Consider the following 12,775-nt stretch of genomic DNA (forward strand, 5'->3'; position numbering starts at 1 on the left):
TGTGGTGTAGTGTGAGGAGGATAGTTATCTTTAGAGGGCAGGCTGTAACTACTCTCTTGTGCTGTGAGACACAAAGAGAAACATTCAGGGAGGTCATAGCTGAAGAGACAAGTTCAAAGCACCCACCTATGCTGCTGTGCAAAAAAATCTCTCTGGGAGTAATTACTGTTTCAGTAAGTGTCCATCTACATAATGGAATAATCATGCTAATATTCACTTACACAAGTGAGACTCAGGTTATGAAATGAAAGACAAAGGTCAAGGATTCAAACAGTCCACAATTATCAAGAAATGCCTGTGGGCTGCAAAGAATGAATAAAGCAGTGAAAGAGTGAATAACAAAGTTTTTCAAGAGTCAAGCACTGTACCCTAAGGTGGTTTAACCATGTAGAAAGAATGGCAGAAAGTAAGGCAATTTAGAAAGTGTATATAAATGTGGTTAATGCCTTGGGTGCAAAGGGACAAACTCCAATGAAACAAGAAAAATGGTGGAGTATTGAAGAGAGGGATGAGAGAAGCATGAAGAGATTAGAGTAGGAAGGGATGGAAGACCTCTGAAAAACATAGTAGTATAGTCAAATGAGAGATAAATAAGGGAATATCCATATATAGACACACCAAAAAATAATACCAGCTTCAAAAGTCAGTATGAAGATCCTCTACTGGGAAGAGGTTAATTAATTACTTTCAAAATAGTATAGGAATTCAAGTAACTTTGGGCTTTCTAAATCTTGCATCTCTCTAGAGTAGTTCATATACTGTCTGATGTTTCTTTCATAATACACTATTATTAGAGAAAAGATAAAAATGTCCTACCTTACAACATCCATAGATCCTGCTCCAGCTTTGAAAAAGTCTAAGTCATCAGCCACATCCATGTTAAGAATGGCCTTCCAGGTCTCCCTCATTTTCTCTGCAACTTCTTGTTCTTGTGCTGTCAGTTCCACAGTCTCAGAGGTCTCTGCAGCAGCACCATACTTTGAAGCATTCATCATCTTCCCATCAACACTGATTCTTGCAACATTCAACTGTAGACAAAAAGATTATTTGCTAGTATGTTTTTCTTTATGGGGATGCACAGAACAATACTGCTTGTGTTTATGATACTAAACCTTAGATTTCTGCATTTAATCACTGACTTTTTTTTTTTTTTTGAGATAGCGTATTTCCAGACTGTATATAACTGAAAGTAGCAAATAATTGGGAGTTCAGAAAATCCAGTACAGTACAGCAACAATAAAAAATAGAAAAAATAAAAAAAAAACTTGCCAAGCCATTGTTCAGACACAGCTGATGAACACTTACTCTTGATATCACCTCATACCACCACACACTTTACATCCCTGACTAAATTACTGGTGTTTCCTTGTTAACTTCAGACACTTGTGGATACCATTAAATGCTAATACTGACCTTGGATTACCATTACAGTACTGAAACAATCAGTAAAAAAAAACACACTGAGCCACTGTTTACACATACACACACAGCTGATGAACGCTCACTCACCATATCATTTCATATCTTTCCCAGTTGCTGTTCATACTCTCACTACATCTGTCATTTGGGTGCAAACCTATGGACTTCATCACTAAATGCAAATGATAAACAATAATTTTCTAATGGTATAAGCATAGGTGACCTCACTGCAACACATCAAAAGAAAACTGCACAGCTGCTAAGCATGAAAGCATAAATCAGTCACTAAACTGACATCACTGTGGGTGGTGGTGGTGGCAGTGGCAGTGACAGCAGTAGCTAGCTCCCTCCCTTGATCAGCATCTAAACTATCATCACTGTATGTAGCAGGGGGTGGTGGTGGTGGCTTGCTCCCTCCCGTAGTGTAAATGAACACCCCTTTTCTGCATATGTGTCCAGGTACTATCATTTTCCTACAAAACATGCTACCTCACTATATCCAGCCTTTCCATTCATATCACCAATTACAACTACCATTCTCTCTCTCTCAGTTTTTGTCATTCCAAATTTTCCTCATCTCCTCTCTCCCATTTTTACTTTTGCAATTACAGGTACATACATAAAACATAAATTGATGCATATCAAACTATCCTGATCTTCCCTATCACACATACTATCTTTAATCCACACCATCCATGTGCCTTGATGCACTTCCATGTTGTTGGATATATTAAAGGAACATGTCCTTTCATCTTCCTTTACTTTTCTCATCCATACCACTCCTTACAATCCTTATTACAACTCAATTTCATTTCCACTCATGCAATCACTTATTCATGGACATTTCAAATGAGCATCTTGCATTTCTTATGTCTTTTCATGTGGTAAGAGACTGACCAATACAAACAAAACAAATAAAGATAAAATAAATGAAATAAAATGAGAATAAAAATAGGGAAAAAGCTAATTAAAAAAATACCAACACATATTGCCAGTCCCAGAGAGAGAGAGAGAGAGAGAGAGAGAGAGAGAGAGAGAGAGAGAGAGAGAGAGAGAGAGAGAGAGAGAGAGAGAGAGAGAGAGAGAGAGAGAGAGAGAGAGAGAGAGAGAGAGAGAGAGAGAGAGAGAGAGAGAGAGAACAATTAAGAAGAGTTGGCATTAAAAAAACATCCGCCAAAAAAAGCCTAAGCTTCAGTGGGTTTTTTGTTTTTTAATATTTCATATATAAAAGTTTAGTTCTATATCATATTAATAAATAAGATCTATATTCATACATTTACCTAAAAAATGTAAAAAAAAAAAAAATCAAGCCTTACTCGTTCATTTCCTGTAAAGTGCAAGTTACCACAGGCTTTGTCCAACTTGACTAACCTATATCATCATGACCTAAAGAAGTGTCTATTTTTCATTAATAGAAAGTGTCAAAATCTTTCAAGATCTAACTCCTGTTGTAATTTCTGGTACCTAGCCAAAAACATCTCCAATAACTTTGCTTCTTCATCTTTTCCTCCTTTATTTCAACCTGATGGCAACACTGCCATCTCATCTATTTCTAAAGCTTAACTCTTTGCTCAAACCTTTGCTAAAAACTCTACCTTGGATGACTCAGGACTTGTTCCTCCCTCTCTTCCACCCTCTGACTACTTCCTGCTACTTATTAAGATCCTTTGCAGTGATGTTTTCCATGCCTTCATTGGCCTAAACCCTCTGAAGAAGAGGAAGATGATATGTTACAGTGGTTTATGTCCCACCAAACACAAAGACCTGGTATAGGCAAGAGCATGAACAGTTGCTGAGTGAGAGAGAAAATGGCTTGTAAAGAAAATTAAAGAAAACAATAAAATTATTAAAATGGGAGATTTTAATTGTAGAGAGACATTGGGAGTGGAATACAAGAGGAGAAGATTTGTGGGGAGATAGTTCTGAAATTGGCAATGAACAATATTATGACAAAGTGGGTCGAGGAAAACACTAGATACAGAGGAGGAGAGGAGCCATCAAGACTTGATTTGGTATTAACAAAAGAAACAGATATTATAGAAGACATGAACTATGATTGTCCAATAGGAAAAAGCATCCATGTAATGATAAGGTTTTGCATCAAAGAAAAAAGAGAGGAAAGTAGATGTGAAGATTACAGAAATGAAAGATTTAACTATAGCAAGACAAATTTTGAAAAAAAAATGGAGATACCTTGAAGTATCATATACTTGGAGATACCAAGGTACCTCCATTTTTTTTTTCAAAATTTGTCTTACTATATATATATATATATATATATATATATATATATATATATATATATATATATATATATATATATATATATATATATATATATATATATATATATATATATATATATATATATATATATATATATATATATATATATATATATATATATATATATATATGAGGAAGGGATGAAAAGATATGTACTGAAAGCAAATACAAAGAGAAGATATAACAATGACTGGTGTAACAGAAAATGTGAAATAGCAAGGAAGAAGAGGGAAAAAGCAAGGAATACATGGAGGAGGAAAAGTACACAGGGGCTATGACAAAACTACACAACTACAAGAAATGAGTACGTAAAGGTTATTAGAAAAGAAAGGAAAAGTTATGAGAAAGCTGCTATGGACAAATGTAAGGAGGAAACAAAACTATTCTTCAGATATGTGAATACCAAAATGAAAAATAGAGAAGGAATAAATAATTTGAAGGCGAATGGTCAAATGTTTGAGGATCTAGCTGAAATGGCAGAGGTAATGAACAAAAGAGAGAACATTTGTGAGGCAGAGTGAGATGAGTGAGGAAATGGTCTAAAGGGAAATCCAAGCGACTGAAGAAAACATCCAGAAAGAGTTTGAAGGATTTGATGTTAGAAAGGGCCTGGGACCTGGAGTGTCAGGATTGATACAGTAAAATCCCTCTCATCCGGCATCAACGGGACCGCCGACATACTGGATACTTGAATATTGCCGGATACTTGAATAGAAGTGAAATTATGTCCACAATCACCACCCTACACTCACGCATCTTACCATAACAAAGATCAGCTGATCTTAATCAGCAGCTGATCTGATCAGCTGCTTAAGTGTAAGCACAACACACTTCCTCTTTTCTACAACTTTAGGCATGATGAAGGCGTCAGGCAATAAACAGTCCACACACAGGACTGAGTCACTGAGTAAACACAGTGCAGTGGGCCGCGGGTGGCGCGAAGCAGTGCGCTCTGGTGGCGAGGGGACAAAGTATGCCTCGCGCGGGAATTTTAATCAATTTTATGAGTACACATTGATTTTTTATTGATTTTAAGGCTCGGGGAAAAATGTGCCGGATACTTGAAGCTGCCGGATACTCGAATGCCGGATGAGAAGGATTTTACTGTATTGAAAGAATGCAACCAGCAGTTGACATGGGTGATCCACAGTATTATTAAGAGCTGCCTAAATGAAACTAGAGTCCAAACTGAATGGAAGAGAGCCAATATAGTGCCAGTCTATAAAGGTGGTAACAAAGTGGAGCCTTTGAACTATAGACTTGTGTCTCTAACAAGTGTGGTGTGTAAGATGTGTGAAAGATTAGTGAAGGATAAATGGATGCAGTACCTAGAAGAAAATGAAGTGATGACAGAGCAACAATTTGGATTTAGGTGAGGGAGATCATGTGTTACAAACTTAATTAGTTTTTATTCTAGAGTGGTGGATATAATTCAAGAGAGAGATGGTTGGGTAGGTTGTTTATCTAAACCTGAAGAAAGCCATTGATAAAGTGCCACATAGAAAATTACTGTAGAAGTTGAAGCATGATGATGTGCAAAGGGATGGCCTGCAGAAATGAATGGAAAATTTCCTGATTAATAAAGAGATGACAATAGTGGTAAAAGATTAGGAATCATTATAGAAGAAACTCACAAGCGGAGTACCCCAAGGTTCAGTACTTGCACCAATCATTTGCGGCTTATAAAAATTATGTGACTGAGAGTGTGAATAGCTACACGAGTCTCTTTGTGGATGATGCCAAGTTGCTGAAAAAAGTTGAGAATGGTGAGGATTGTGGAGTGTTACAAGAAGATCTGAACAAGATATCAGAGTGGAGTCATAGATGGGAAATGGAATTTAATGTAAAGAAATATAAAGCAATAGAATTTGGAAAGAGTGCAAGAAAAGTAAAAGGAAATTATATGCTGAATGGTGAAAGGTTGAATGGAGCAGCAGAGGAAAAGAATCTAGGTGTTACAGTGACTGGGAATTTGACCCCAGAGAAACACATTAGCAAAATTACTGGAGAAACCTATAACTTGTTAAGAAGAGTAAGGCTGGCTTTTGTGTATATGGATGAAGAGATTATCAGGAAGACAATTATATCACTGATTAGACCTAGACTGGAACATGCAGCAGTTGTGTTGTTGCCCTACAAGAAAAGGATATAAGGAAGTTGAAGAGAGTTCAAAGAGCAGCAACAAAGATGGTACCAAATATCAGAGACTTGACATATGAAGAGAAATTGGAAAGGTTGCATCTACCAACGCTGGAAAAAACGAGAGAAAAGGGAGACCTGATTGCAATATATAAAGCATATGAGGGAGTGGAGAAGGTGGGTCAGAATGACTTGATGTTTTGGGATACAGGTGATACTAGAGGACATGGAAAGAAGCTGAAGAAGAGTGCTTGTAGAAGAGATGTCAAAAAGTATTGTTTCCCATATAGAAGTATTGATGTATGGAACAGTCTGGATGAGGAGTAGTAAATGCAAAAAGTATACAGGGATTCAGGGCTAAGTTCAATATCAAAAGATACAGAGATGGGACAGCACAAGCATAGCTCATTTCCCATAATGCACAACTAGATAAATACACACAATTTACCAGGAGGAGGCGGTAGACACCTGCCAAGACGATAATTACTCCCAGTGAGGTCTAAAGCACTGTTCAAGTAAGTGTTCAGATAAGTTCAGATAAGTTCAGATAAGTGCTGTGAACTTATCATTAAATCCACCTGTGACCTCACTGAACAATTCCCTTTGTGTCTCACAACACATGGGGGCAGTCACAGCCTGCCCTCTAAAGACAACTCTCTTCCTCCACACAAAACTATAAGCATCTAATAACACACACACCCTTGACTCAAAAATTTTAAAATCATCATGGTGACTCCTACACCAGCCTCGGAGTCCCCATCTGGGGAGGGCACCATAAATGTCCCCAGGTTGGACTGCCTTTCTGCCGACGACCCTAAGTGTCTTGACTCCCCCTTAAACTTTTTTCTTCATTAACTTCTGCAACATTCGCTGTCTAAGATCTAATTTTCAGTCTGTAGAACACCACCTCTCCTCTTCTAAACCTCATCTTCTTTTCCTCACTGAAACTCAGGTGTCTGAAGCAACTGACAGTAGCCCCTTTTCTGTTCCCTCCTACTTTCTCTATCCTCATTTTTTATCCAAAACTGGATGCTGCATTTATGTGCACAATGACTTATCCTGCTCTCATGCCCACACTCTTGAATCTTCTGAGTTTTCCACCATCTGGCTATGACTACAGAGTCACTCTCAAACTAAATTTATCTGTGCTGTATACCTTTCACCTAACTCCTCTGACCATAAGAAATTCTTTGACTACTTAACTTCCAAAGTGGAGCACATTCTGACCCTCTTCCCTTTTGCAGAGATCTCCATTCTTGAAGACTTCAATGTTCACCACCAGTTTTGGCTTTCCTCTCCCTTCACTGACCATCCTGGTGAACTAACCTTCAACATTGCTATCCTCCACGACCTAGAGCAATCAGTGCAACACCCTACTCGTATTCCTGACCGTCTTGGAGATACACCCAACATTCTTGACCTTTTCCTGACCTCTAATCCTTCTGCTTATGCTGTCACCCTTTCTTCTCCGTTGGGCTCCTCTGATCACAATATCATATCTGTATCTTGTCCTATCGCTCCAATCCCTCCTCAGGATCCCCCTAAGCAAAGGTGCCTCTGGCGTTTTGTCTCTGCTAGTTGGGGGGACCTGAGGAGGTATTTTGCTGATTTTCCTTGGAATGAGTACTGCTTCTGTGTCAGAGACCCGTCTTTGTGTGCTGAGCGCATAACAGAGGTGATTGCAACGATGAGAGAGAGGCTGGAAACAGTTAGAGGAGAGCAGTTGATAAGACAAAAAAGCTTTTGATTCCACCCTGTCTAAAAGAGCAGTATGAATGGAACCCTCCAATACATGTAAAGCATAATCCATACATGGACAGATAAGGCCCTTATACAGAGTTAGCAGCTGAAAGGGTGAGAAAACTGATGGAAACAACTCAGAATGATTAACTTCATAGAAGCTATTTTAGCTAGAGATGAGATGTGGAGTTTCAGTTTAGATTATAAGTAAAGGGCAGACAGAAAATGTTCAGTGTAGAAGAGGGGGACAGTTGAGCATCACTGAAGAAGAGAGGATAGTTGTCTGGAAGGTTGTGCTGAGTTGATACATGGAGGAATTAAGTCTTTTGAGGTATTGAACAATACTAAGTTTGCTCTGCCCTAATCAGAAATTTTAGAGAGCTCAAGAAGTCAGGCGTTCTGTGGTTTCCCTGCTAGAGCTGTTTACTTCCTGAAGGGTTGGACATCTAAGAAAAGACGTGGAAAAGTGCAGGGTGGCATCATCAGTGTAGGAGTGGATAGGACCAGAAGTATGGTTTAGATAATTAATAAATAATAGGAATAGAGTGGGTGACAGGACAGAACCCTGAGGAACACCACTGTTAATAGATTTAGAAGTAGAACAGTGACTGTCTACCATAGCAGCAATAGAAAAGTCAGAAAGGAAACTTGAGATGAAGTTACAGAGAGAAGAATAGAAGCCATAGGAGGGTAGCTTGGAAATCAAAGCTTTGTGCCAGACTCTACTAAAAGCTTTTCATATGCCTAAGCCAAGGGTTCCCAACCTGGGGTACATGTACAGCCCCAGTGGTACATTTGCACATTTCAGGGGGGTACATTGGGTCTCAGACAATAACCACCACTGTGCAATACATGGTGTTGTAATCTGTAGTCAGATTGCACAATGTTGTGCTTTTTTCCTCATTTCAGTAAGCAAAACTTTCATTTAAATGATATCAAGAGTAGTGTGAATACCATTTGGTTTTCACTAATATGGAATTAACCATGGCCACAATCTATACTGGGCCTGAAAGGATCAGGTACGGGACATAATGACCATTATGGATAATTATAAGAGATATGTATGTAATGGATCAAAATATTTTGTAAAATACTTGAGTTTAGTTTATCAATATTGTCACCTTTAAGACTGCTGTGCAATCTACACATACAAACTTCACAATAAAATAATATAAAAATATTAGAATACCATCTTTTTATTATTAATTTATTTATGGGTACATGGAAACCTATAAAAATGTCAAAGCGGTACAGAGGAACAAAAAGATTGGGAATACCTGGGCTGAGCCAACAGTAAAAGTTTCATAAAAATCCCTAAAAGAGAATGAGGAAGATTCAGTAAGGAAAGCCAGAAGATCATCAGTAGAGCGGCCTCAACGGAAGCCATATTGGCAATCACATAAAAGGTTGTGGAGTGATAGATGTTTAAGAATCTTCCTGTTGAGGATAGAATCAAAACCTTAGAGAGGTAAGAAATTAAAGCAATAGGACAATAGTTTGAGGTATTAGAACGGTCACCCTTCTTAAGAACAGGCTGAATGTAGGCAAACTTCCAGCAAGAAGGAAAGGTGGATGTTGATAGAGAGAGTTGGAAAAATTTTGACTAGGCAAGGTGCAAGCACAGAAGCACAGTTTCTGACAACAATGGGAGGGACCTCATCAGGTTCATAAGCTTTCTAGGAATTAAGGTCAGCAAGGTCATGGAAAACATCATTACGAAGGATTTTAATGGGTAGCATGAAGAAGTCAGAGGGTAGAGGAGAGGCAGAAACAAGCCCTGAATTGTCCAAGGTAGAGTTTTTAGCAAAGGTATGAGTGAAGAATTCAGCTTTAGAAATAGATGAGATGGCAGTGGTGCCATCAGATTGAAATAAAGGAAAGAAAAATGAAGAAGCAAAGGAGATGTTTTTGGTTAGGGGCCAGAAATTACAAGGGGAGTTAGATCTTGAAAGATTTTGGCACTCTTTTAATGAAGAACACACACTTGTTTAGGTCATGCTGATATAGGTTGGTCTGGTTGGACAAAGCCTGTGATAACCTGTGCTTTACAGGAAATGAATGGATCAGACTGGACTACTTTTACATTTTTTTATGTATATGTACATATATAGACCTTAATTATCAATATGATATGTAAAATATTTAAGAAAAAGAACCCACTTAGGCTTTTTTTTTTTTTTTCAGGAGGGAGGGTTTTAATGCTATGGTTTCACCTGACATTTGAAGCCCTCTCATATGTATTCAGATCCTTATTAGACCACAATATTTTACATTTAAAACTTAAATATTTGCTAGGACCTACCAGCACTGGTCCTTAGACCAATCCTGCTTTGAGATGTAAACAAATATGGCATAGGCAATGACATTGTCAAAGCCCAGAGAGGTAATAAAGTTTGTACATATTTTGTTTATGATCATTCTACATGTAATTCTAGTTGTAATGTTTTAGTACATTTTCAAAGCATAAGGATGTGTGAAAATAGATTTACCTTATTCTCTAGAACATATTTTTATTTGAAATATTCAGTACATTTCTAAAAACAAAAGAAAGTGTGAAAATAAATTTGTTCTATTCATCATGAAATTTAGTATGATTGTAGTTTTTTTTTATTCAGGTTCAAATCCATGAAAATAAATGTGTTCTATTCATGTCATACCTCAAGGAATAATGGCATCACACTAAGGAATGCAGTGTGATCTAAAACCAAGTAAACCAGATTCTAATAACAAAAGTTACCATGAAAGGGTTGTGGTGACTCCACACCACAGTATACAGTAAAATCCCTCTTATCCGGCATCAACAGAACCGCTGACATGCTGGATACTTGAATATTGCTGGATACTTGAATAGAAGTGAAATTATGTCCACAATCACCACCCTACACTCACGCATCTTACCATAACAAAGATCAGCTGATCTTTATCAGCAGCTGATCTGATCAGCTGCTTAAGTGTAAGCACAACACGCTTCCTCTTTTCTACAACATTAGGCATGATGAAGGCGTCAGGTGATAAACAGTGCACACGCGGGACTGAGTCACTGAGTAAACACAGTGCAGTGGGCCGCAGGTGGCACGAAGCAGTGCGCTCTGGTGGCGAGGGGATAAAGTATGCCTCGCACGGGAATTTTAATCAATTTTATGAGTACACATTGATTTTTTATTGATTTTAAGGCTCAGGGAAAAATGTGCCGGATACCTGAAGCTGCCAGATACTCGAATGCCGGATGAAAGGGATTTTACTGTATATTGTACTGTCAGGGAAGATGAAAGAGGAAAGAAGAAAAGAAGAAAGATAACAAAACAAAGAAGAAGAAAGAAGAGAAGATAGAATAAGTAAGAAGAAAGAAGAAATGGAGAAGATGAATGAAGTAGGGAGAATAACAAGCAGTCATACTGTCTGGAAAAGGAAAGGTAATTAGCACTCGAAAAAACACAAATATGGACACAGGACATGTGCAGCCCACAACAGAAAGACATGAATAAAACCTGGGGAGGCAGCCTGGATCAAAGAGGGATTAACAGTAATGATAACAGGGACAAGGCAAAGAAAGCAATTGAAAGGGAAAGTAGATCTGAAGGAAATAGGCAGTCCCAAACGATTGTATATTATAGCATGTAACAGTGGAATAATTCAGAAGATGAGAGTAGCAGAGTTGTAGACAGACAGCCAGAGGTTCCAGAAGGCCTGACCAGAGAGGGGACAAGATGGAAGGAATAATTTAAAAGTAAGTGGAGCTTGAAAGCATAATGCAGTCTATAAATCAATTATCTTATTAAAGAAGGAATAGGATGTTTATTTGATGTTTTATGTTTGGTATGACAGGTTTGTATGGTGTACAAAGATTTACTTAATCATGGAATGTTTACAGTAATTGATATGATGCTGATATCATGTCTTTTTCTAAGTGAACATTAATCATGCCAAATGAATATTTGTTGTGTTTATGCATTTGATATTGTCTGTGTTTTGCATGATGATTGCACTGATCAATGAATATGTTGAAGAGATATAAAGTGACACCTAATAACCTTAAATGATTTGAAAATGAATGCAAGTGAGAAATAAATAATTAGTAGTTATTAATTAAAATATGAAAATGTTTGCGAGTTTTCCAGTAGCCTTTATATACCAAATCCATGCAACATCTCAGTCCATGACAGGCTGAATAAAACCCTACCCTATAAAATGAAAGGTGGTGAATCCAGAACTAACTACTGCCCAGTCAATAAAACCAAGCCAAGTTATGGGGACCCTGAAACAATAGGTACCTTTTCTATGACTGTGAATAAGAGGCCAGAGGTACCACTCCATACTAATAACAGGGCAGAAGCAAGACACTAAAACTCCACCAATTAAGAACTTAAATGTATGTTTTGCTCCAAACAGAATAACCCAGTGTACTCTGGGAATTATCAAGGGTTAGAAAGGATAGTCAATAGATTAAACGAGTCACATCAAATGAAAGACTGTAAAACTAAACTAGACTGCATATGTGCCCTATATGTAAGAAAGGAGTGCATTATGCTGCTCTATGTAAGATGATAGGGTATGATACTTAAATAACCCCCTCACATAATGAAACCAATAATAACCAGCCTATCTCTCCTGCAACAGTTCCAATAGCAAAAGTAGAAATTAGTTGTCAAAGATGACCCGTAAAGGCCAAGGTTCTGCTTGACATAGGAGCACAGAAAAGTTTCATAAATAAGAAAATTGTGGCAGCTTTATATCTCCCAATAACAATACAAGCTCAATTCAAGACTTTGGGTTTCCAAACTAATAATACCGAAATTTATGACATAGTAAGGACCATCATACAATTAGGTAAATTTAAAACAAATATAACAGTGGTGGTGATTCCAGACATGAACACCAATCTGACCATCAAAGGTTATAAGGAGACAAATTAGCAAACCATAACATAACATCAGACAAGGTGGGACCAATTCAACTAATAATAGGTTCAGATTACCATGGGAAATTTGTAATTAAAACCTTAAGGAAATATGGCATTCAAATGCTGACTACTGCTGGCAGGAATCTCATGGTAGGACCATTGTTACCTGCTAAGGGTGTATTACCAACTCACACAATAGACCATGTCTTTGTGACACCAATCCAGTCCCTATTAGTGGCCCATATTGGGGGCTCAAATTATACCTAGTGAAGTACCTGACATCATAGAGGG

The 12,775-nt window shown here is 37.7% G+C and overlaps 1 protein-coding gene across 3 annotated transcripts in view; it reads right to left on the minus strand.

Annotated features, from left to right (window-relative positions):
* LOC135103707 (cytosolic 10-formyltetrahydrofolate dehydrogenase-like) overlaps positions 1-12,775 on the minus strand; it is a 196,992-nt gene that overhangs the window by 51,678 nt on the left and 132,539 nt on the right. For all 3 annotated transcript variants that reach the window (XM_064010307.1, XM_064010306.1, XM_064010305.1), the window contains exon 8: positions 817-1,028. In XM_064010307.1, the coding sequence (XP_063866377.1) occupies positions 817-1,028 (212 nt within the window). The remainder of the gene's footprint in view (positions 1-816; positions 1,029-12,775) is intronic.

Source organism: Scylla paramamosain, chromosome 9 (assembly GCF_035594125.1).
Source record: "Scylla paramamosain isolate STU-SP2022 chromosome 9, ASM3559412v1, whole genome shotgun sequence".
Taxonomy (NCBI): Eukaryota; Metazoa; Arthropoda; class Malacostraca; order Decapoda; family Portunidae; genus Scylla; species Scylla paramamosain.